Source organism: Amborella trichopoda, chromosome 11 (assembly GCF_054954075.1).
Source record: "Amborella trichopoda isolate Santa Cruz 75 chromosome 11, AtrichopodaSantaCruz75HAP2 v2.0, whole genome shotgun sequence".
NCBI lineage: Eukaryota > Viridiplantae > Streptophyta > Magnoliopsida > Amborellales > Amborellaceae > Amborella > Amborella trichopoda.
In genome coordinates this window covers 4,324,438-4,349,818 of record NC_142346.1, presented here as the reverse complement: position 1 = coordinate 4,349,818, position 25,381 = coordinate 4,324,438, and the positions used below count along the sequence as shown (strand labels likewise).

The 25,381-nt window shown below is 35.9% G+C and overlaps 1 protein-coding gene and 1 non-coding gene across 17 annotated transcripts; both read left to right on the top strand.

Moving 5' to 3' along the window:
- LOC18441238 (SET domain-containing protein) lies at positions 1-10,468 on the top strand. 16 transcript variants are annotated; one of them, XM_088850798.1, is made up of 5 exons: positions 1-810; positions 938-971; positions 1,421-1,521; positions 3,155-3,253; positions 10,039-10,468. In XM_088850798.1, the coding sequence occupies exons 1-5, from the start codon at positions 28-30 to the stop codon at positions 10,084-10,086; spliced, it is 1,065 nt and encodes a 354-aa protein (XP_088706924.1). In that variant the 5' UTR covers positions 1-27; the 3' UTR covers positions 10,087-10,468. The 16 variants fall into 16 exon arrangements, with proteins under 16 accessions (XP_088706924.1, XP_088706922.1, XP_088706923.1 ...); XM_088850796.1 differs by having other exon boundaries at positions 1-816; XM_088850797.1 differs by lacking the exon at positions 10,039-10,468 and adding an exon at positions 6,507-6,959.
- Positions 10,469-13,798: 3,330 nt separating this feature from the next.
- LOC18441241 (cytochrome P450 89A2) lies at positions 13,799-16,732 on the top strand. Its single transcript, XR_016043624.1, has one exon. It is a non-coding gene; the product is annotated as a cytochrome P450 89A2 (transcript).
- Positions 16,733-25,381: the final 8,649 nt, after the last annotated feature.

Genomic DNA, 25,381 nt, shown 5'->3' with positions numbered 1-25,381 from the left:
CTCCCAATTCCCAGCTCATCCTACCAGATGAAGTTGCGAGCTCTCCAGGATTTGAGTCGAGCCCAAAACGTAATCTCACAAATCTCTCCAGTCGCCGCTTCCCTCTCCGACCCACTGCTTCACACACGCTGCTCCTCATGCTTCTCGCCATTATCGGAAAACCCTAGCTCTCGCTTTCCTTGCACGAATACTTGCAGAGGCTCTGTTCTCTATTGTTCTCTCCATTGCCTTGAATCCGACTCTTATTCCCATGTATCGAGTGGAGAATGCTTTTATTTCCACATTCTCAACTCTTCTTCTTTCTCAGAAGAAGATTCATGCGCTATACGCTTAGCTCTTCGGTTGCTTCACGCTTTTAGGGTTTCAGCGTTCCTGGATCACTCAAGAATTGGGGGTTTATTAACAAACTGCCATGAATTCCTGCAGAGACCTGTTGTTAATGAAGAGGATTTTGAATTGCGTGAGAATATTAGGAAATGGGCGAGGATTATGCGTTTCTTGAGAAGGGAAATGGTTCATGGAATCGAGGGTTATCAGAAAACTGAAGAGAGAGAAAACATTTTGGAAGAAGCAGTTTTGTGCTGTGTTATAACGAATGGGGTTCAGGTTGAGGTTGGGGGCTTGGTTCTTGGTAGTGCTGTTTATGGGCCTCTGTTTTCATGGTGTGATCACAGTTGTAGGCCCAATGCCTGTTACTGGTTTTCACTTAGCAAAGAATTGGACATTACGAATGACGATCAAATTATGGGGAATGAGTGTTTGCATTTGAAACCAGAGTCGGAGAATGCTGAGATAAGCAATGAATCCATGGTTAGTGTAAGTTTGTGACTTTTGATTTTTGGTTCTTTGGTTTTAGAAGTTTTTTAATGGTTGGATTTTTGTGATTCACTTGTGGAAAATAGCTCTGTTGGTCTGATGAAATATTTGGATTTAGTAGGTGCGAATGTGGAGTGGAGGTGGATGCAATTCAGGTGGATTTAAATTTCTCGATCTGTGCATACGTGTGTCTGTGTATGATCCTATGTGTCAACCAACTTATAGCATAGTATAGGCCAGAGAGCCGAGATTGAATAAATAAAAACGTCATGGCTGAGAACCATGGATTCAGTTTACCCCAAAATTTTCATGTGTATGCAACTTAGTTTTAATCTTTTGTGTTGAGCTCCTAGATCAGACCCCACATGTGTGCAAAATTTAGGGTCCATCAAATCCCTACTTTTTTCACAAAAATGATTTATTAACACAGCAATCTCGCCGCTTGTGTAATCCGGTCCATCCAGCCTGTGCTGTACTATAGGCTGGTCCATTCATGTGATATTTTTCCATACACACATATATATAGTTTGAAAATGAGATTTCCTGTAGTAATCCATACTGAAATTTATATTGGCTTTTTCTTTTGCTTTTTTGTGGGATGCAGGCCCATCAAAACAGGGTCCTATGATAACTTTGCGGACCATCAAACCCATTTTAAAAGACGAAGAGGTGCGCATTGCATACATTGATTTATTGCAACCCAAGGTACTAATTGAGCAAGCCTTCTTTATGCTTGTCACTTTTTCTGAATTTTTGAGGAAATCTTGAACTAGGTTCTTGAAATAGAAGCTGACCTTCTGGTTTACACTGCACTGGACCTCTATATGTTACATGATATGATGCAAGTGCATCCACTTTTTGTTCTCATTGGTGGATGGTGGAGATTAACTTTGATATGCTCCATCATGACTACAATTAATATATTGAGGTGGGATGTGCATACCATTTCAATGTTAGAATATTTGTGCTCATTGGGAAAATAAAAGATACCATGGCTTTGTTCCATATGCCTTACCAAAGCCGTATAAGCTATACTATACATGTTGCATGGGTTCCTCAACTAAGTTTGGGATTAGCTTTGCACTCATTCTATGTTCATAAATTATTCAACAGTTTGTAAAAGAAGTGCACATTACATAATCAGGACATGCAATTCACGCACCTTAAGGAAATTAGTGATATTGAAACACATTGGATTTGTGTCATAATTGTTGGAGGCGGTAGCAGGTTCGGTTCAGGGAACGCCGAACCACCATAGGGTGGAAGCCTCACTAAGGGTATGACCCTTGATAGAGCAGAACGGCGGACCAGGATTCATATAGCTCACCCCAAATGGTTAGGAAAAGGCTCTTGATGATGATGACGACAACGGATACATGGAAGCAAGATCTGATGCACTGGCGTCAAGGTTGTCTTGGAGGGATCTAAGCTCTACTATACATAAAACGAGATCAATTACTAGTATACTATCAGAATTACGATCGAGTCAATGCATTATCATACACCTTAACTTATTACCAATGTCATGGTTAAAGTACTCCAATTTACTACAATAATACAATTTAATGATATCATAAATTGGTTTACTATGATATTCCCAATAGTTTTTTAATACCACAATTCTGGTATACCGCGTTCTGATATGCACCACAATTTAACATATTCTAAATAAATGTATCTATAATACCAAGGAGAGGAGTAGTAGTAGTTCAATTAATGATATAGCTCATCTCCTTGGAGGGATCCTGCAAGCATGTAGGCGAAGATCCCATTTTATAGGGAGAAGATTCCCATTTCTCCAAACTCAGCTCTCTCTAAGATCCTTTAGAGGAACTGCAGGATCAAGTTCCTAACGTGGGACTGTGACCTTACCCCAAGGTGCCCGCAACTATGATTTAGGTTTTCCATGGGAAAGAAGGTGCTGAAAAAGGAGAAGACATGGAGCATCAAACTGAATAAAGAAACCTTTTATAATCAAAAGATCTGGGTTTCAGAGTCAATTGGGTTCACATGTGTCATATATGCTAGTTGCTTTTGCAGCTCTCAGGTATTATGACTCGAAATGATATTTAAGGAATTTCAGGGTCCACATCTACAATTTCATTGAAATTTGATGTTCAAATGCCCTAAAAGTTGCTAGATTGGGTTTCAAAACTAGGTAGATTTGGAGCTTAGTTTCGATGTTAACTGGAGAGTGATATTTAAAGGCTGGTAGGATATCTGCATCGTATGAAAAAAATGAAAATGCTAATATAGGTACATTATGCAACGATGCATACAGAAAACTTTCTTTCAACAATTAATGCATGTTGCGTATTTGTCTATCTAAAATTTTCAGGCTAAAAGGCATGCAGAGTTGTGGTTGAAATATAGGTTCATTTGTTGCTGTGACCGATGTACTGATCTGTCAAGTAACTATGTGGATTGCCTCTTGCAAGTAAGATCTCTTTAAACTAGATAAGAATATTTTGTTCATTTTGCTGCCTGTGCTTACACATATGATGCATCTATCTTGTTATACCTATCTGAGATGCAAATTTTCTGTTGTTTCCGTCAGCTGCTCTGGTTTTACTTAAGATGTTTTTATTTTAACTCAAATTGTGTATGATATTCTGTTGTGGTCTCTTGCTTTTCCCGTTTTTTGTTATAACGTGTATATTTCATACTTAAAGGGAAGAGGAACTTGACGAAGAAAAAATAAAAATAAGCTGTTAATTTAAGAGAACACTGTATAAATGTCCTATTATTGATTTGTTACAGTAATGGAGAGAAAGGGAAAAGATCGATGAAAAATAAAACTACACTAAAGGGGACAAGAACTTAGGAGTCAACATTACTACGGGATTCTAAAGGTGTGGCCCCATGGTGTTGTATATTTACTTCCAAGAATCTCTGAACTAAACACATCTCTTTTTCTTTTTTTTTCTTTTTTTTCTTTTCTTCTTTTGGATGGATAAGCAACAAGGGACAGAAACTTCCCATTATATCACTTATACGAACAGAAAATTCCCTTCTGACTAATCTTTCAACCAAGGTGAAAGTGAAACCTGGGTCCTTTATCCCAATCAACAAGGAAACTGTCCTGATGGTTTCCAACTCCAGGAAAACAGACATGTATGTAAGACAGCTTTCACATGCTTTCGTTTGTATGATGTTGTTACGATTATTGCTTCACTATGCTTGGCCGTAAACTATCATTGGATATGTTCTAGTTCGTGATTTATTGCATTATCATTCATAATGCTAGATAAATTGATCCGGCATTTCACTCTCAAATCTGATATATCTGTTGCAGTCATATGATTTCAAGGGAAGCATTGTACATGGGTTTCCAAGCATTTGTTGACTATGTTTTTGCCAATGTCTTTGACAATGATAGGTCAAACTTTGTTTAGCATTGGGTCCCTACAACTTAAAGAACTTGAATGGTGACTGAATTTGTGAGAAACATGTTTTATTGACTCATTGAGTCAACTTAATTAGGACTTTGCTTAACACTGTGTCATACTTAGTTTTTTACAAATGGAATTGGTCCTCAGCCAAAAATGGGATAGGGCGATATGAGAAAACTTCTGCTTAATTTGTGGAAGACACAACACAGTAGACATTTAGTATCAGCAACTATAACCGAAGATCCTAAACCTAGGAATTATGTGAACTCCAAAAGAGCTTACAAGGAAAAAGAACATCTGGGAAAACTTGCTGGATTTCACCATCTGCATTGGCTGTTCCCATTGTTGCTCAAGGTTCCAACATTGCAAGGAGAGGATTATTGAAGAGCATAGGAGTCTTACCCACCGTTATTTTTTCTTCTTTGTAGGAGCCTAATGCCCACTATGGTTCTACTGAGACAATCGGTGCAGATGATTTCTATGGGAAGCTGGCTGATTTCATGTATCAAACCATAGCTATATACTTGTCAAATGGGAAAGCTGAAGCTTGCTGCGAAAAACTCGAAAACATGCTTGCCAAATGTCAACGGCCAGGGCCTAGAGAGGCATCGCCGAGTGTGTTCAAGCTAAATCCCATCCACCGTCTCTCTCTAGATGCTTACATTACATTGGGGTCTGCCTATAGGGTTTGCGCCATTAACCAGTTCCCTCTCTCCTCAGAGAAGAACTTTCAGTTTAACAAAGCAGATGCAGCATACTCCTTATTACTTGCTGGTGCAGTCAATTACTTGTTTTATTTTGAGTCATCTTTGATTGCTAGTGCCGCCTCTTTTTGGGTGGGGGCTGGAGAGTCTTTATTGAGGCTTCTGAGAAATTCTGGGTGGGCAAGCTTGAACAAGACACACTGTCCCTCTCTCTCTATTGTTAGAGAGAAGTTAAACCTTGCATCCCTAAGCTGCAATTGCTTGCACTTGATGGGTTTTGAATGCCATGATTCCCAAAATTACATAGAGAGAAAAAGTTCGGTGCCTTTGGGCCAGCTCTCTGAGATATTGAATGGCTTTCTTCATTGTGCGTTGCTGCTTTCAAGGAGAGCCTGGTCATTTTTGAGCTTCGGCTGCTCTTACTTGGAAGCCATTAAGGATCCCATAGACTTCAGCTGGCTTGCTTCATCTGATGCCCTCCGTCATGGTGAGATTGGGTGTTGGAACTATACTATGACTGATTTGGGTCTTTGCTCAGAGAGGCAAAAGGGCTTAGGGGGCTGTGAATGTGAACCAGGGAGCTGTTTGGAGGAGGAGAAGCTCTCTCTCTACTTGTTGGCAGCTCATTGCTTGATTTATGGAAAATACCTTATGAGTATCTGCAATGGTTTCTGTGAAACACAGGTTAATTACATTTCTAACCAGCTTGATTTTACAGGCTAATTACATCTCTCTCTTGGCCTATCAAACAAATAAACATGTAAAGGCTAAAATCTCTGGACCACTTTTCTGATACATCAAAGAGCCGTCATCATTGTGAAACATAATCATGAGCCCTTCCCCTAAAATGAGTACCTTGATGTTACAATGTTCGATGGCAAAATTTTGCAATATTAAAGCTAATGTTGAAGAAAGCTGGCCTACTTGTAACTGTCCTTGAACCATGCATATGAATGGGGTTTAGAAAAACCGGTTTACCCAGTGCTCAGAAAAACCGGGTAAGTTTCACTGGGGAGGGTCGATCCAGTGTATAACAGTATTGGTCCACATTAAATTAGCGTCATATTTTTTATTTTATGAATATAAGTATTTATGTATTGCCATAAAACATATCCATTGTGGATATATTGCCAGATATTTTTGTAAAAAATAATTAATAGAACCAAATTGACTTGCATATAGAATGACGTTTTTCATTTCAATTTTCCAAACCTGATATATTGACCTAACATGCATGCACCCTATTTTGGCTAGTTAAATTTCAAGATGCAAAACATAAAATTAGATTTCAGAAAACCCCTTTTTTAATACCGTATTATTAAACTAACATTATTTAGTTTTACACCCACCTATCAAACAAAAAAAGCTGACCTTTTTTTATTAAAATGCCTTCATTTTAACCTATGTTTTTCCACTCTCTGTGAGCCGATTAGGCACAAAATGTGCCAGACCAGTACAACTTGAATATAGAAGCTGGTCAAGCACATTTTGTGTCGAACAGACAATTTCGATATAAGCCAACTTAGTGCCTTTGTGTGGAACAAAAAAATCATAGAACAAATTATACTCACCGATCTAAGAACATGATCTACAGTCCTTGTTGATGGAGCGTTTTTTCTTAAATAAAACTACTGCAACAATGTAGTGGGAATCACAAGTCTCACGAAGGCGGAGTGATACTTGACCCTAGCTGAACCTATAGTTGGGCGGAGCTGCAACAATGGAGGGTGGATTTGTGCCCGTTCTTAACGGGCATGGTGAAGAAATGGGGTAGAGAGAGAGAAGATCACATCGTCTTCAACGGTCGGCGGCGTTTTTGAGATTAAAACAGGTTTTCCCAAAAACTCGATTTTGCTCATTCCTCCTACTTATTATTGGAATGGCGACATCCTCGTTTTATGCGCTTTTGAGGTTTACCAAAACCTAGTTTTGATGACAAAATGTAGACGAAAACAACTTGATTTTGTCAAAACCTGGATATTCAAAACTTGGTTTTGTGTATGCTCGTTCCCAAATGGGGGCAATAAGATAAGTTTTGAAGGACAAATAATGGCGTGTGAGAGGTTCCATTGGTTATTTGCACGGTGAACCCCATTCAATGGAGGAGAGAGAGAACGAAGGGGCAATAAGGTCAAAAATAGAAGGGTGCGGTTTGTATAGAGTCGAGGCTCTAAAAAATCAAAGTAAAGCGCACCTTCAAATAGTATCGAGAAAAATGGTTTCAATATTGGAAATCTTTTTGATAGCCCTAAAATATATTTTTATCTTTAATTATAAAATTTAATGTTTAAAAAACAGTGTAGATCGAGCAGATCTATGAAAACCTTGAAAATGGACTGTCAAAACATGTAATGCACTATTTTCAAAACTTGAAATCTATTTTGCATCTTGATGTCGAGATGATCAATTTGAAGATATTTGGGCACCAATTGAACCTCTTATTGTGGAAATTTTTGGAAATTGTCGAGATGATCAATTTGAAGATATTTGGGCACCAATAGAATCTCTTTTTGTGGAAATTTTTGAGATAAGCTCTAATTTGATTGTTTAGAGCTTCGGCTTTATATAAACTTTTTTTAAAATAGAAAGGATGACAAGTTCCCAGTATAAGAGGCTTTGGGGTTTTTCTTGGAGTGTCCAAAACTAATAAATAATATATAAAATGCTTATAACATTATATATTACAAATAGGTAGGCTCTAATTTAATTGTTTAGAACATTATATAAAATGCTTATAACATTATATATTACAAATAGGTAGAGCCTAGGCTCTGTATAAACTTTTTCCTATTAATAAATAATTCCGCACCTTATTAATAAATAGAGTTAGTAAGTTGATGAATAATAATATGTTGGCAAACCAAAACTTTCAGTAATAAATCTGTTTTAGTCCAAAAATTTGGGACAAAAAATCGGGGCAAAAATACGGATTGCCAATATATTTTGGACTTGGCTCAATGAAATTGAGTAAAAAAATAGGATATGTAAATATGACAACTTCAAATTATAATTTACATTTATTGTAAGGATACAATAAAAACATTGAAATATAATTTTATGTCGCTGATTGGTATCATTTGTATCCCACTTGACAATGTTTTTTTTTTTGTTTAAATTTATTATTCAACAAAAAGGCTTCCTCCATTGCACGATATGAAACATACAATGATTTTATTGGGAGTGAACAGTGAAACAACAACAACAACACTAAACGCAATAATTACATTAACCATTAAAATATTTGTACCCCAAAGTATAAGATTACCTGTAAAAAAAAAAAATCAAAGACCCCAATATAGGATTGCAGTTAGCAAAACTATAAAAACTAAATGCAAATTATTTTGTTATATATACCAACAAAATAACAAAAAAATTTAGAAAGGGTGAAATTAATCAAGCATTGTATACGGAGAGAAAGTAATGGAAGAGTCGCTTATATTGAGCAATATGTGTAAGCAAAATCAAATATTCGAACGCCTTTAATTGCCAGCTTATACAGCTAAAAATAACTAACAGCCAACGAGCAACAATACAACCGCGTTCTAGAGAGAGAATGACTTGCAGCAACAAAAAGCAGTACAACGAGATGACCCAAGATCTTCAACACCAAAAAAGAAACGCATGCAGAAGTTTCTATTTCTCTCTACACATTAAACAAATTTTTTCCATTCACCAAATAGAACCCAATACAATAGACCTACGTCCCTCTCGTAATACCTTCTAAAACGATTTCTAAACCTTTTTCTTTCTAAAGATTTCCTTTTTGAAAAATGACGAATAGATAACTTTCTACCCACCTTAACTTTAAAAGATAGACCTTGTTATTCCTCTTATCCTTCCTAAAAGATAAGCCTCCCTAACAATAACGAAACTCTTATCACTACCTCTTCTTCCATACCCAATTTGCTCGCTCAAAATGATCTAGCCTGATCATTTGGAACCTCTAAAAATAAAAATAAATAAATATATATATATATAGAAAAAGGTTTCTGTGAGCCAATGGGTTCACAAGAAAAAATGAGTCTCATGGTCCAGATTGAATCTGGGCCGATCTAACAATCACAGATGCCCGATAGTGTTTGAATTTTAATTTTATTTTTTACAAATCCAAATAACTTGAAATTTTATATTTATGTTGATAAAAAATAGGTGAATATTTAAAAAATATTAAAAAAATTATTTTATATAAAAAAATATTTTATATTAAAAAATAACCAAAATACCCCCATAAATTTTTGGGGGTATTTTGATCATTTTTAATTTCACAGATTATTTTTTTTATATTTTTATTAGGTGCACCTTGATGAAGTTTCTATTTCCCTCTACAATTTAAACAAAATTTTTCCATTCACCAAATAAAACCCAATACAATACATACATCCTTCTAATAATAACTTCTAAAACTATTTCTAACCATTCACCAAATAAAACCCAATACAATAGACATACATCCATCTAATAATAACTTCTAAAACTATTTCTAAACCTTTTTTTTTCTAAAGATTTCATTTGTGAGAGAAAAAACGTACTCTTTTTTTCTTTGAGCCTTAACCTTAAAAGATAGACCTTGTTATTCCTCTTATCCTTCCTAAAAGATAAGGCTCCCTAACAATAATTAGAACTTTTATGATTTTTAAGGGCTAGTTTGGATGCATTCAAAATTGAAATATTTTTGGATTACATTCCAAAATCTTGTGAAACTGATTTTGACTATTTGAATAACTACACGATTTTGCCAAATTTTTAAATTGGTAGAAAAAAAATCAAAGGACGGGAAGATTCCGGCCACTAATTAGCCAGAAAAAGTGAAAGAAGCTGGAATCCGGCGATCAATCGCTATGAGGCAGTTTGCTGAATCTTGTGACAGACAAACAGAAAGGGGTTTCTCTATATTTGATACAATGAGAGGGGATACTCTTTCCACCATTTTCATCGATTCTATCTATTGCTTTATGATTCAATTCATTTTTTCTTTAATATGTAGCTCTAGGTGTTTTTTCGATGCTTATGTTTCTCCGTCTTGTTTTTTTTTGTGCATCTGTGTGGCTTTTGTGATACTCTGGTTCACCTTGATTCTTCCATTAGCGTATGTTTAAGGGTTTTCTCTCTGTAACACACATTTCCAGGGTTTACTCTGTATACAAACTGCCCTGGTTTATCATGGTGGGTTTTGAACGGTTAATTCGGAAATGGGGCACACAGAGAGAAAACGGTTCTTCGGATGAATGATCCCGATTTTAGTTCTTTAGCTAGTGCACGGCTGAGATTCCGTGAGGGACTTTGGTTCTTGAAAGTGGACTCGGCTCCATGTTGCAGGTTCTCTCTCTCATGATCTGTGAATTCGGCGATTTTGTGCCTGAAAATGGCGAGATTTGGCCGAAAGTTATGATAACGATTGGGTCCTTTTCTGGTCCGGCAAAGTGGCGAAGATGGGGCATGGTTGATCGGGAAATGTCTAAATATCAGGAACCAAGATGGGGTCGAGGGTTTTTTTTGACAAATCAATGAAATTAGACATTTATCAACATAATAAATTAAGACAATGATGTTTTTCAATTGAAGTTGAAAAACTTGTATTTTTTTTTGCTGTAATTTTTTTTTTTTTGACATCCAAACTGGCCCTAAACAATGGAAAAAATTCATTTACAAACTTGTGCTGATTGCATCCTTAAACAAAATCGACCAAAAAAAAATAAAGATTGGCTAGAAAGAAAAAAAATAAGAAAATAAAATTGCCATAATTTCTTGGGATTACATTTTCTCACTAATTCTTCATCTTCCATACCCCATTTGCTCGCTCAAAATGATCTAGCCTGAACATTTGGAACCTCTAAAAATCGTTATTCTTCATGGAACACTACCTATTATTTTTGGGATATATTGTTGTCTTGGGAGAACATTTTTTCCCCAAATACGTTGGTTGTCTCTTTATTTTTTAATACAAGTTTTAAAGAAACATGAGGGAAATTAATATGGAACTTTTTTTTGAATCAAGATTTTTGAAGATTTATCCAAGTTTTCATGTGCTTATCACAAAATTAATATTCAAAGATATCAAATTAATTAAGAGAATGGAAGCATCAAGAAAGTTACATGGACAATTTCTTTAAATTCTTTCGAAAGAGGCAAAAACGCATTCATCTCGGTGTATTGAAAAAGATGAAATTACGTGATCCTAATAAAAAGAAATTATTATCTATTAAAATTACAGTTTTTCAAATACCAAATTACAAAAAATACCAAGATTTTTTTATTTTCTTATAAAAATTTTTGAATGTTAAAATCTATTTTCTCTCAACGATTTTTTTCCTCAATAAGAAGGGGATTTACAAGTAGAGGAGGTGCAAGATTAATGAAAACTCTGCAAATATCTCCCTCAACAAGATAGGGATTTACAAGTAGAAGTCATGTGTTTAACTTTGCAGGGAGAGAAAAGGCAAACATCGTAGAAAATGGTGAACAAAATTGGGTTTTATGAAAAAAGACTGGTTGTATTGAGGTTTCCATAGATGGAAGAGTAAGCATTTTAGCTACTCTTTGTTTAAGCCACAATGCTCACTACAACTGTAACAATGGAAACTTAAACCCCCATAAACTCTTCTAACTATGGTCCGTTGGAGTTGAAGAGAGCTATGAAATTCTAAAAAACTGAAAACCTAGAAATTCTCCCAATGGGGCATGTCATTAGTACTTTAATAAGAGATTTGAAACCCTAAAATCTTTCTGTCAAAGATCCACCATACAAAGAGAGCATTGAGGCGACAACTTTGTAGTAAAGAAATTCAATAATGTAGACCACGGCAAAAATGCCAGAACGAGAAAGAGCAAACTGCCGGCCATAGATGGCTTTATCGAAGCTCAAAACAATTTTCTTACAATGCTTTGATGGTAAAATTGTGAAGCCCTCAAGCTTCAATTCTTCTCAAGACTTTGCTTTTAGAAACCCCCTAACACATCGAGACACAAGATACCTGGAAACAGTAGCTTGTTTCTCCCATTCATGTAGCAAGTCAGAATGCAATATTTTTTACGCCATTATAGAGAGAGAAAGAGGAACTCTCAAGACATTGGTTCTAGAGAGAGAAAGACGAGCTATTCAAACACTGGTTTTAGATAGAGAAATAGGACCTCTCAAGACACTGGTTCGAGAGAGCAGAGAGAAAGATGAGCTCTCTCACTAGCAGTAGTTCAGAGAGAGAGAGAGAGTAGATTTCAAGTTGAAGTAGAGGGAGAGAGTAGATTTGGAGTTTTTGAGGTTTCACGGCGTGAATTATTGGGTCACAAGGTAGGATTTGTACAGGGTTAGTGAGCCGCACTTTCATAAATAAAAATTTTGACTTGAATTTTTTTTTACGGTAACTTTTGGGATTTGTACAGGGTTAGTGAGCCGCACTTTCATAAATAAAAATTCTGACTTGAATTTTTTTTTCGGTAACTTTTGCCTTCATATTAATGGTTTTTTTATTTCAATTTAAAAATCTAATAAAATCTTCTTGTTGTCCAAACAGTTCAAATTTGTTTTACAAGATTTTTGGATTGCAATCCAAAAATATTACAATTTTAAGTGTAGCACTAAAAGATTTAAAAAATCAGCGTTTTTTTTGCAGAAGTCATATACCTACGAACCCCATCGATACAAATTTATGAACAACGATGAACAGTATGTGAGTATATATATGGAAAATTGTTTCATGAGTCCATCCATATGGACGTTATCTAAAAGTATATTGTCCATGAATATAACAAGGATAGTGTATAAAAGAATATTAAAATATTATATTTTTAATTTTAAAAGTTTATTTTTCTTTGTATATTTATGATCATATTGGCCAAGATGATAAATCTAAAAAAAACATTAGAAAAAAAAATCATCCAAATTGAATTTTAATGGGGAGCTGCATATGTACATATGAGTTGGCCAACTCATAGTAACCCCATCAGATATATATTTAGGAAAATTGTTTCATGCGGGTTGGACCGCATTTCTACATATGCGGTCTTGAAAGTGTGAAGCACCCATCGTAAAGAAGGATGCAAGTAGGTGTTCCATCTAAAAATAGTGGAAGGTCCAAATGTTTTCTTACTAGAATTATTATTTTAAATTTTTAAAATTTAGTTATTTTTTTCGTATTCACGATCTCCATGTTAGAGATTACATGTCCTTAAAAATTAATTCTTAAAAGAAAAAAAGTTTATATAGGGTTGCAATCATAAAATGTAGAATTTCATATGCACCTCAAAAATCCATCAAAAAAGGTTGTTTTAACGTTGAAAAATCCTTTAAATGATCTTGACATCGAGATGTAAGAATATGAAAAAAAAAAAGATTTTGAATCCCAAAAATAGCGCGTCTTGCAACACATTATCTAAACCGTCTATTTTCAAGATTTTCATATGTTTATAGATTTACTTGATTTTAGTATTTTTTTTAAGTTTAAAATTTTATAATTAGTTATGAAAATAGATTTTCAGATAATCCAAAAAAAATTTAATACCAAAATTACATATTATGATAAAAATTAGAGTGAAAGGTTGCAACCTTATAGAAACCACACCTTAATTAAAATCCATCTCAAAAATAGATTTATTAAGAGGCTTGCATTTCTATGTATGTCGGCTTGACCACATAGAAACGGGGTACATATATTTATCGGGCAATGATTTCATGCAACAGTTGTATAGTAATATGATGCAACAACCTTAAAAAATTATCTTATGGCCATTTGTTTGATCCAAATTTTGAAATATACACTTTTTTCATTCTAATGAACAATAACAAAAAATGAAAATTTGAAAACATAACCTAGAAAATATTTTTTTAGCCCAATTAACATAGGCCGTTCATTTTGGTGAGATGCTTAGATTTAGGCCTTAGAAGGATTTTTTTATTTCTAATTTTTTTGGATGGTTTTATTATCATTAGATGAACGATGTTAAAAAAGAAAAACAATGATTTTGAGTTTATAAAGGCTAAGATCTTGAAATTCACAAAATGAATGGTTTAGATTCGTTTTTGGAGGCGACTCATTTTGATCATATCTAAGGTTCAAATTGAACTTTTTTTTTAAAGGGGGTTTGATTATTGAGATAAAAAAATTGTGTGATCAAAATTTAGGGTCATACAAATGCAACAAATATGATTTTCTAAAAATGTCGTTGCATTATACTATGACACAACCGTTGCATTAGATCATTGCTCATATTTGTTATCGAGAACGATAAACTTTTGGCAAAAAAAACAAAAATGTTTTCCCCATAAGTGTCTATCTCCAAGTCATAGATGTTTTGCCAGACGCGTAGCCGTTTGAGATTTGAATGAATCTACAATTCGACAACTACAAGAACAAGGAATAACCTCGTACCCCACGGCGCCTCACGCCATGCCCCAATTAACAAACTCTCCACCACGTTAACTAACAAAATTGGCTCAACATTTTCCTCCAACTCCTCATCCATCCGGTTAAAATATCAAGGTGAATCCGTTTATCAAGCCCGACAAGATAAAGAGAAAATTATTAAAAACCTTAGACTCAAATTTCTATTCCAATTATTTTTTTATCACAATATTTACCCAACTAATTTTTTTAGCATAATTTTTACTTTAAAACTAATTTTTATAGCAAAATCCCAAGTAAAAAAAATTTATAATTATAAGGATGAAAATCCCCTTTTCTCTACACGAAGGCATCATGTTATCGGACGGATAAGTGTATCCATAATATAACCGACCGCGTTGGAAAAATGCCGTTGAAAAAGTGCCCGACTGTGCAGAAGACTTGCTAGACCAAAAAAAAAAATTGTGCACACCGCTTCGAAAAAGTGCCAAACCGGTGAGTGCATATAGAAACACATGGACGTAATATGTCGGACCGCAAAGAATATGTATTCTACCTTATGGAGAAAGTCTCGAACGTGACTTACGTCTCCGTGAGTTCATCCAAAAAATGCATTTAAGAGAGTGAACTATACTAACATAAAGATATTTTGATCGATTTTTTTTTTTTATTAAATAAATTTTATTAAAAAAAATATTTTGATCAACTTATTTTTTTTACTAAACAAACCCTATAAAAAAGCAACGGTCACAATAGTTGTGGGTATCTGCAAAGTCCCATTTGGAAGGTATGTGTGATTTTCCCTAAAATAAATAACCCGCCCGCAACACGATCAAATCTCTTATCCTCTCTCTCTCTCTCTCTCTCTTTGCGGTTGGTGAAATGGCGGAAGCGTGGTTGACCTTTCTCTGTGTCTCTCTCTCTGTTGCCGTAAGCTTCATCTTCTTCTTTCTCAGACCAAAAGCGAAGAAAACCCTACCTCCAGGCCCTCCATCACTTCCCATCATCGGCAACCACCTCCTCCTCCGTGGATCAGGCATCGACATCGAGCTCGCCCTCCGTAAGCTTCCGAAGAAATACGGACCTGTGTTTACCCTCCGCCTCGGCGGCGGCCTGTCCATCTTCGTGGCGACACGCGCAGTTGCCCACCAGGCCCTGGTCCAGCAGGGGGCCAAGTTCGCCGACCGGCCCCCTGCCCCCCCTGTCTCTGCCGTCTTCACCAGCCAGCAGCACAACATCAGCGCCGCCCCTTATGGCCCTCTCTGGCGCGTGCTCCGCCGCAACCTCATGTCTGAGACCCTCATCCCCGCTCGTGTCAAGGCCTTTGCCCCGGCTCGCCAGTGGGCCGTCCAAACCCTCATAGAAGCACTCCATGAGAGGGCTCGCGAGGGCCCTGTGTGTGTGATTGAGGCAATGCGTCTTGCTGTGTTCTCGCTGTTGTTGTCCATGTGCTTTGGCGAGAGGTTTGGCGACGAGGTGGTGAAGAAGGCGGAGGCTGCACAGCGGAGGCTGCTACTCAGCTTCTCGAAGTTCACTGTTTTCGCCCTTTTCCCCAGGATAGGGAAATTCATCTTCAGGAAACGATGGCAGGAGGTGCACGATATTAAACACCAGCAAGAGGAAGTACTATTGCCTCTAATTCGTGGGGCCGCAGAGAGGCAGACGGAGTTCTTCTCGTATGCAGACTCTTTAGCAGTACTGGAGCTTCCAGACGGCCGGAAGCTGAGCGAGGGGGAGATGTTAAGCCTGTGCTCAGAGTTCCTCAACGGCGGAACAGACACCACAAGCACCACCTTGCAATGGGTGATGGCCAACTTAGTTAAACACCCGGACGTGCAGGCCAAGGTTTACGAGGAAATCGAGAAGGAAGGTGGGGTTGATGAGGAGAAGCTGCAGAGGATGCCATACCTGAAGGCGGTGGTTACGGAGACGCTCCGGCTGCACCCACCCGGGCACTTTGTGCTGCAGCATACGGTCACAGAGGATTCGACATTGGAGGGTTTCGTGATACCCAAGGGGGCGGGCGTGAATTTTATGGTGAAGGAGATGGGGGTGGATCCAGAGGCATGGGAGGAGCCATTGGAGTTCAGGCCTGAGAGATTTCTGGGAGGTTTGGAGGTGGATTTGACAGGAAGCAGGGAGATAAAAATGATGCCATTTGGGGTTGGGAGGAGGATTTGTCCAGGAATGGCGTTAGCCATGATGCACCTCCAATATTTTGTGGGGCATCTGGTCAAGGAGTTTGAATGGAAGAGTGTTGATGGAGAGGAGGTGGATTTGTCTGAGAAGGCAGAGTTCACCGTAGTCATGAGAAACCCACTCAAACCACTTCTCATCCCAAGACCAACTTCAACTCACACCAAACAAAACTCACCGACCTAAAACCACATCTGCATCTATCTTGTTATGCTCATCTCAGATGCAAATTTATTTTCTCTTGTTTTGTTTCGCTTCAACTGTTTTTATTTTAACTCAAATTATGTGCTGTGGTCTCTTGCTTTTTCCCCTTTTTTTTCTTATAAAGCGTATATATTTCATACGAACTTGACACAGAAAAAATAAAAATAACCTGTTAATTTAAATGAACACTGTATAAATGTCCTATGATTTATTTGTTACAGTAATGGAGAACAAGGGAAGAGATTGATGAAAAATAAAACTACACTAAACTGGACAAGACCTTAGGAGTCCACATTACTACGGGATTCTAAAGGTGTGTTGTCGTATATTTATTTCCAAGAATCTCTGAACTAAACACAACTCTTTTTCTTTTCTTTTTTTTTTTTTTTGGATGGATAAGCAACACGGGATGGAAACTTCCCATTATATCACTTATACAGACAGAAAATTCCCTTCTCACTTGTCTTTCAACCAAGTTGAAAGTGAAACATGGGTCCTTTATCCCAATCAACAAGGAAAGTGTCTTGTTGGTTTCCAACTCCAAGGAAAGCAGCTTTCACATTCTTGTGCTTGGTTGTAAATTATAATTTTAAAATCATATTATCCTAAAATAAACATAATTAAATTCATTTGGTAGAATAAATATCCATATGGTCTAGGAATAAATAATCTGGGGCACTCCATTATATCAAATGTTTCATTACACGCACTAATAAGGCCTTTAATGGCCACACTCACCCAACATGAAGCTCTCTACAATATGGTTCTTAATCATGAGAAGCAGTTAGAACAAATGAAAATAATAAGGCCTTTAATGGCCACACTCACCCAACATGAAGCTCTCTACAACATGGTTCTTAATCATGAGAAGCAGTTAGAATAAATGAAAATAATAAGGCCTTTAATGGCCACACTCACCCAACATGAAACTCTCTACAACATGGTTCTTAATCATGAGAAGCAGTTAGAACAAATGAAAATAATAAGGCCTTTAATGGCCACACTCACCCAACATGAAGCTCTCTACAACATGGTTCTTAATCATGAGAAGCAGTTAGAACAAATGAAAATAATAAGGCCTTTAATGGCCACACTCACCCAACATGAAGCTCTCTACAACATGGTTCTTAATCATGAGAAGCAGTTAGAACAAATGAAAATATTGGATATGCTATCTTTACTGCCTGTAGCCACAACCGCGGTCGTGAGAATCGAGCTTGTGGTCATGGTATGAGAAGGTAGAGCTTGATGTCATTGTGAAGAGTCTCAGGTTTCTCTACAGAGACTAGGTGTCCATTATTCATATGAATGTACAGACTTGTCTTTTATAGACAAATTACAAAAACTAAATCATAGATACCTAAACCATATCTAATATTATAATAAAATACGGATACTCTATCAACCCTTCCCATAAATACTGATGGCAATATATACTTTTTATGTTAACCCGATACACAATATACATTTTCCTTGTCACACTTCCCGTCAAATTCAAGATGCGAGAGAAAGCGGTTGGAGTTTGAACACCAATTGCAGAAACGAAAAAGCAGCGGCAAATCAATAAGCCTCAAGAAAAGATAGGTTCAGGAACTCTTGGAACATATCAAATAGATCAAAGAGTCGAAACGCGACTCGGCATAAAGACAGATCAGAGAGTCAAAACACGAGTCAGTAGAGAGACAAAACAGATAGTCGAAACGCGACCCGACAGAAAGGATAGATTAGAATCAAAACATGACTCAGCAGAGAGGACAGATCAGAGAGTTGAAACACAACTCGACAGAAGTTGTACCGACTGGGTGAGCAACAGACTCGTCTTGAAAATTGGCGCCAATACAAGGAACGAGAAATGGACACAGCTAAGATGAACCTCACTCTGATACTATGTGAAAAGTCTCAGGTTTCTTTGATTATTCATAGGAATATACCGATTGTCTTTTATAAACAAATTACAAATGACAATAATAGAAACTAAATCATAGATTCCTAAACCAATCTTATAATAAAGTACATATACTTTATTAACCCTTCTTATAAATTCTGATCGCAATATATACTTTCTATATTAACCCGATACACAATATACATATTCCTTTCACATTCATGAGAAACCTTTCACATCCATGAGAAACCCACTCAAAGCCTTTCTCATCCCAAGGGCAAGTTCAATTGACATCAAAGAAACCTGACCTCAAAGATTATATTTTCACGACATTCAAATATTAAATTTTTACCATCTCTAGAAATTTTGAGAAGTATTGATTTTAGTGAGAGAAAGTATGTAAAGTGTCTCGAAATGTATATCAGGATGTTGTTTAGCTGGAAATCAGTGGACATTTTATAGGATATGAGTAGACGGAAACCCGAAACTGGAATCATGGTAATATGAGAAGAAAGAAACCCGAGTTCGAATCATGGACGACTTTTTACGAGTGATTTAAAAATTGGTGACCTGATTCGAAATCAGACGAATCAGATCGGGAATCGTCATGACCTTCCCGAATCCGGTAAAAAAACCAGGATTCGGCGGATTCAGAATAGTAGACTTGCCAATTTTTTTGTGGAATCGCAGATTCCTGTGATTCTTCACTGAGTCCGATCGATTCTTTATTGATTATGACCGATTAGATTCTTCACCGAGTCAAGCGATGAAAAAAAGATGAACATTTTTTTCTTGAATTATTTTTAAAAAATTTGGGATAAAATTTATTGATTCTCCCGATTCTTTCGATCCGATCCACCGATTCCTCCAATCTGACACGGGTATAGGTGTGACCTATTCGAGTCACGGATTCATTTTTTTTAAATACTACTTCTTACAATTAGCATTGCAGAAAAAAAAGGTACAAATATAAAGGCAATGGTCAAGCAGTTTGAGGTTGGAATCTTCGGACCGTTGTGTTTTTTAACAACAAAATATTGGTCTGATGTTTGAATCCTCATACCGATCTTTTCATTTAGTTAAAAAAAAGTTAAGGTTTGAGTATTGGGATCTTGGACTTGTCTCATTTTGTTATGAAAAAAAAACTGCGGTCCGAAAATTGGAACCTCATAACACTTGTTATTATTTGAAAAAAAGTGTGTCCGAGAATTTGAACCTCGGACCGCTCTCTCAACACATTTAAACAACAGAACCCTATTTTGTTTTCATTTTCTCTTTCTTTCTCAACCCCCACTCTCTCTCTCTCTCTCTCTCAAAGCCCTATTTTGATACAATATATATTTATTTCTCGACCACTTTCTCGCTCCAAAACGAAACTGAAATCAGGCAAAACGTTATCAAATACAAAATCAAGTTGTAAAGTCCACCAAATAAAGAAATGAGTTATGTACAATTGCAACCAAAGCTTAAAGCTCTCCATCTAATTTCATACAAAATCTAAGTCGTGGTCATTTCTGATAATCTTAGTGAACTTCAATACCGTCGGAGAATGCCATCTTCAGACCGCTTTAAGTTAATCTGTAAACTTGGTGTCGGTCCAAGAATGCCGACTTAAAATAAAACCGCATATTGACAGACCTTTAGGATAATTATCGGCTAAAAACGGAGCATCCCATATTTTCCGTACTTTTTTAAGCTCCCTACATATTTTTTTCTAATAAAAATAAGGCGCACCTCCAAACTTTTTCATAAGCAAGCTATTTTGAGGCCCAATATTTTTATGATGGTGTGAGAATCTATATTTATCTTTAATTATAAAATTTAAACCCAAAAAGTAATTCAAATCAAGCAGATTCATAAACACATGAAAATTTTGAAATGAACAGTACATATAATGTGTTGCAAAATATTCTACGTTTCAGTCTTGAAATTTTTGTTTTTCTCCACATTCATACATCTCAATATCGAGATGATCAATCAGATGTTTTTCCAACATCAGAACAGCCATTTTCAAGAGATTTTTAAGATGCATTTTAATTCTATACTTTAAGGTGTCAACCTTATACAAACGTTTTTCATTCTATAGACCGGCTTTGGTCTTTGAGGCAAAATGTTGGGAACTCAAACAACAAATACTCATAGAATTAGTGTAGCAAATAATGAGAATGTTGAGATGGATGAGAGGTAAGACAAGAAGAAATAGAATTCAAAAAGAATATATTAGGGGAAATTTATGTGTGGTACCAATAAGCAATAAGATGAAAGAGAGTAGACTTAGGTGCTGACCATATTTGGCATAGACCCAGTATAATACTTGTTAGGAGATGTGAGTTGGTTCAAGTAGAAGGCTCAAAAAAGGCGAGGGATGGAACCAAATAGACAAGGTCGGACGTAATGAGAAAATATAAAAGGATTTATGGCCTCACTTAACATATGGCTTTTAATAAAACAAAATGGTAGATCAAGATTTATATAACCAACCTCAATAAGTACTAAAAAAGCTTTGACGTGATGATATTTTTGTTGCGAAATTGATAGCTTTATATAGTGCATAGTTATGCCATTTGCAAATACTTTGCCGTCATTTTCATCGGTAGGAATAAATTAATCCACCACAATTCTATGGGACAGCTATACGGTAGGAATCAATTAATCCACCACAATTCTATGGGATAGCTATAAATACATGAGATGTTATACTTCAATATTGTTTCTAAATAATAACGTGGCGCTATTTCATTCCTTCAGTCTCTTATTTCTCATTTCATGTTCAATGTCTAGTTGCGATCTCTACCGCTTATGATATTCAAATTTCAAATCAATATCCATTTTCAGTACTTTCTAATTGAGTCATTTTTAAGAATTTACTCTGGACTTAGACCTGGTTAGAAAAAATCGAATCAGAGCACTTAACTGGACATGAGCCCGGAAGAGGTTCAACTGGCCTAACCAATTAACCGGCCAGTTCAACCATTCTAACTGAACAAATCGGCGGTAAAAAAGGTGTAAAAAAATATAAAAACATCTAATAAAATATAAAAAGTATATTTAAAGAATGATTCAACAAAGCACATCCAAATGAAGTTGAAAATTGATGAAAAAAAATGGATTTTAAAGAATAGATTCGTGCCCAGGGGTGTTTCTAAAATTTTTTTAAAAATGGAAAAATGTAAAAATAAATTTTAATGGCCAAAACAATTTCTAATATTTTCCATAATGATGAAAAACATTTTAAAAAAACATTACAAACAAAATCCTTATTTTTTAGATTTTATATAATTATTTTTAAGTTTTTTAAAAAAATACTCGAACGATCACTAAAACCAGTCAAAATTGGAATTGGCCAGTGTCCGGTTCCGATTTAACCGGGCGGTGATCGATTAGACCGCCCAATTTTTCCTTCAATGATTTAGATCCTCGAATAATGACGTTATTCGCTTTTTAAGTGACTATTAAAATAGCATAAAGAAATTATTGTAAATTATGATTTCAAATTTCTCCCATAACTCGCTTAATTTCTTCGCGACAAAGGCACGGACGGGATGGCACAAAATTCCCTAATCTCTTGATGAGTTTCATTCCCTTTTAAAAAACCCGGCCTAGGTGCATGGTTAGGACTCCAAAACTCAACTCGGAATTGATCCTAGATCTAGATCTAGCGTGCCCAAAACCCTAGAACATTCCTATATTTTGATCCTCTAAGTTGTCCTTAACTTTCCAAGCCTCAACATTTAATGTTTCATGTTCAATCCTAGTTTCTTTTCTTGTAGAAGAAGAGTAATACATGATTCTATCAATCCGATCCATGCCCCAACTCCAGGTACTAGGATTGTGGGCCTCGATTGGTATGTCTCATTTTATATTTTCTTTGTTTTACTGATTTACATCTCTTTTAAGCTTTCGATTTGCTTTAGTTTTTCTTAGATTTTATTTTATCCCTTTTTAAAAGAAAAATACAAGAAAATATTTTTATTTTGGTTTCAAGGTGAGATATAGACAACACGGCAAGCAACTCACATAGTGATTATCATCTTGATCTCATTCAAATTGTCTCTTTTTCTTGTTCTTTTTTTTTTTCTTGGGGTAATCAATTGGGGGGCAAGGGCCCCTAACCTCGGTAGAAATTGAGGCTGGAATGTAGCATCGCAAATCGTCAATGGCTAACAAATTTAGACCAGGTCCTTTTTCTTGAACCTGTCCCTTACGCAAGCCTAGGACTTAGCAGGGCAAATTGTCCCTTATACTTCGGCTTACTGGTAGACATATCAGTTTGGGTAAAGAAGGTCAAAGGTTCAAATCCTTGAAATTTGTGCAAAAAACCCAATTGAGCTAAATTAGCCTCTTATTTTCTATCTTATCTAAATATTGGAAATTTCAAGACCAATATTTTTTCAGTTTATTCATCAAATTTGAAAAAAAAAATAAAAATAAAAAATAAAAAATAAAAAAAATCTCACAAGGTCAAATGTTCGAATCCTTGAAGTTTGTGTCCAATAACCCAACAGTCTTTAAGTATTTTTTTACCTTTGTGTAATTCTTGGAATTTTCAAGGCTGAAATTTGCCTAATTTGGCCATTAAGTTTGAACTCCATTTTCTCAAGTTTCTTCCTCTCATTTTTCTCTCTCTCAAAAACTACCGAAAAATACCAGAAGCCGGTTGAAAAAATGCATGGTACCGCAGAAAATACAAAATTTCGATGTCTATCTATGGTTTTAATGTTCCGTTTTCCAGCCTTGTACGATGCCATGGCATTGGTTGAAGTGCTTCGAATCATTGATACTTAACTCGGACTTGTTCCGAAAAAGTCAAGGTATATCAAATCATTTGTTGATATGGAAAAATCTGGAAAAACTTATAAAATGATTTCAATATTGGACTTTGGACATATAATAGTTTCGAATCTTTTTGAAAGCAAGATCTTTTGTCTCATGATATCCTTGCTCCAGTCCTCTTATGAAACTTTGGTTTTGAAGTTCATTGGCCGTAATTTATTTGATTCCAAACTACAATAGCTAAGAAGCTCGTTCCAACGCGGTGTCGGTACGAAGTCTTCAACCCTCTTAGCAGAAGTCGGTCGAGGCTTCGCTCCTTATCCAAGATCAGTGTTTCACCGCGAGAAGTCTGATTGGTCCACATATAGTTCCTCAAACCACATTTTTGAAATGATCCAGAGCCCATCTAAATTAATTCTGTAACAGATCTGCTGCAAAACGAATATGCTTATTTTTCAAATTATTTAAGTTATTTTTTTGGTGCAATCCCATACATTTATTTCTTTTTTGATGTTTTTTTTTTTTTTTGAAGAAAAAGGAAGTCATGAAATTCACTTCACTTCACTTCTGTGAAAACAGCGGAACATTTACGGGCTTTAAATCAAAGCATACTGTAAGTGAATCACTCACTAGTTCAATCAGATATACAACACCCTTTGTATTTACAAAATATTGATTCTTTTATTATCTAGCCGATCCCAAATAGTTGGGAAAGGGTTTTGATGATGATCAACCTAGTATTGTTTTCGAAATATTAACCTTGTTCTACTAGCAATGCTTCGAGGAGTTGTCATGGTAGACAACATCATGCTTGATTCATTTTCGGTATTTTGAAAAAAAAGATGAAATTACCTATGTTCAAACCTATATCAAACCAATTTCGGTATTAGAAAAATAAAAAATTTTAAATTTTAAGCTTTTGAAAAATCAATTGTTTTTTTACTTGTGGATCCGCTGGGTATTTTCTCTCTTCTACCGAGAAACCAGTCCACGCGATTTGGCAAAGCAACAATGACGAATTGAGGGCCGTGGCTCCTGCCACTGCAAAATTCGCCCCCCTTCTGAACTCCACGGCGCCATGAAAACCAGAGAGATAAAGGTTGCAGCATTGGAAGCCCCAACCCTTCGGCTTCACATATATTCACCCAAACCGAAACAATAAAAAATCAAATTCCTAATAGACATCATCTCTCGCTCTCTCAAACATATATGCATATACTGTCTCTAGGGCAGAAATAAAAAGAACACATTAACTCCATTTTCTCTCTCTAGAGAATAGATGGATGTACATTCCCTTTCTAGATTGTGTGGGTTCCTTTTGTCGAAGAATTGGTCGTCTTCCAAATATTCAGTGAGAGTCTCTGAAGCTGAACAACGCTGTGTGACACTCAAGCTGGCCTCCTACTGAGTGTTGAGAGAGAAGAGGAGGAGAGAGAGAATCCCGTGTGGGTTGGGGACCTTCACCAAGCAATCCCATCAGGACATGAAACCCCAGAATTGCCTTTTCTTTAACAAGAGTGAGGATTCTCCGTTAAAGATTATGGACTTTGGGTTTAGTTCAATGGAGAATTTCACCCAATTGACAGTGGTAGAGAGAAAAGTTTTGGAACTTGAAAGAAACTTTAAAATTTTCAGTTTTTCAAAAACCGAAATCAAGCTAATTTTGATTTTTGAAATACCGAAAATGAGTAGTTTCATCTTTTTTAAAAAACATTGTTATGAAGTCTAAAACATGAACATATCCGAAAAGTATTCGATGTTTTAATAATAACAAAAGCTAACATGGATATTTACGTAATTTCCCTTAATTAAATTGTTGTTCAAAATTAGTTATATTTAAAATTATTAAATTGTAGTAAACAAACTATAGAGGTTACATTACAACAAAAGTTCAATTTATTGCAGTAAACAAATTGCTGCAATTAATTTATTGCAAGTGAAAAGTTTGCCAATCACAGTTCATTTTACAGTATCCTGAGATCTAGTTGCAGTTAAGATCTCCAAAAACCTAACTACAACAAACCTTCTTTTCTTCTCTTTTCTTTTTTAAGTAGAGTTTTTAAAACATAATGACAC

What these genes read in the sequence shown, in the direction of transcription:
- LOC18441238 (XM_020671685.2), top strand. Translation starts at nt 28, where the DNA reads ATGAAGTTGCGAGCTCTCCAGGATTTGAGTCGAGCCCAAAACGTAATC. An exon ending in TGGAGGTGGATGCAATTCAG is followed by an intron (nt 972 to 1,420) that starts GTGGATTTAAAT and finishes TGTGGGATGCAG; the next exon opens with GCCCATCAAAACAGGGTCCT. An exon ending in ATGTGGATTGCCTCTTGCAA is followed by an intron (nt 3,254 to 4,636) that starts GTAAGATCTCTT and finishes TCTTCTTTGTAG; the next exon opens with GAGCCTAATGCCCACTATGG.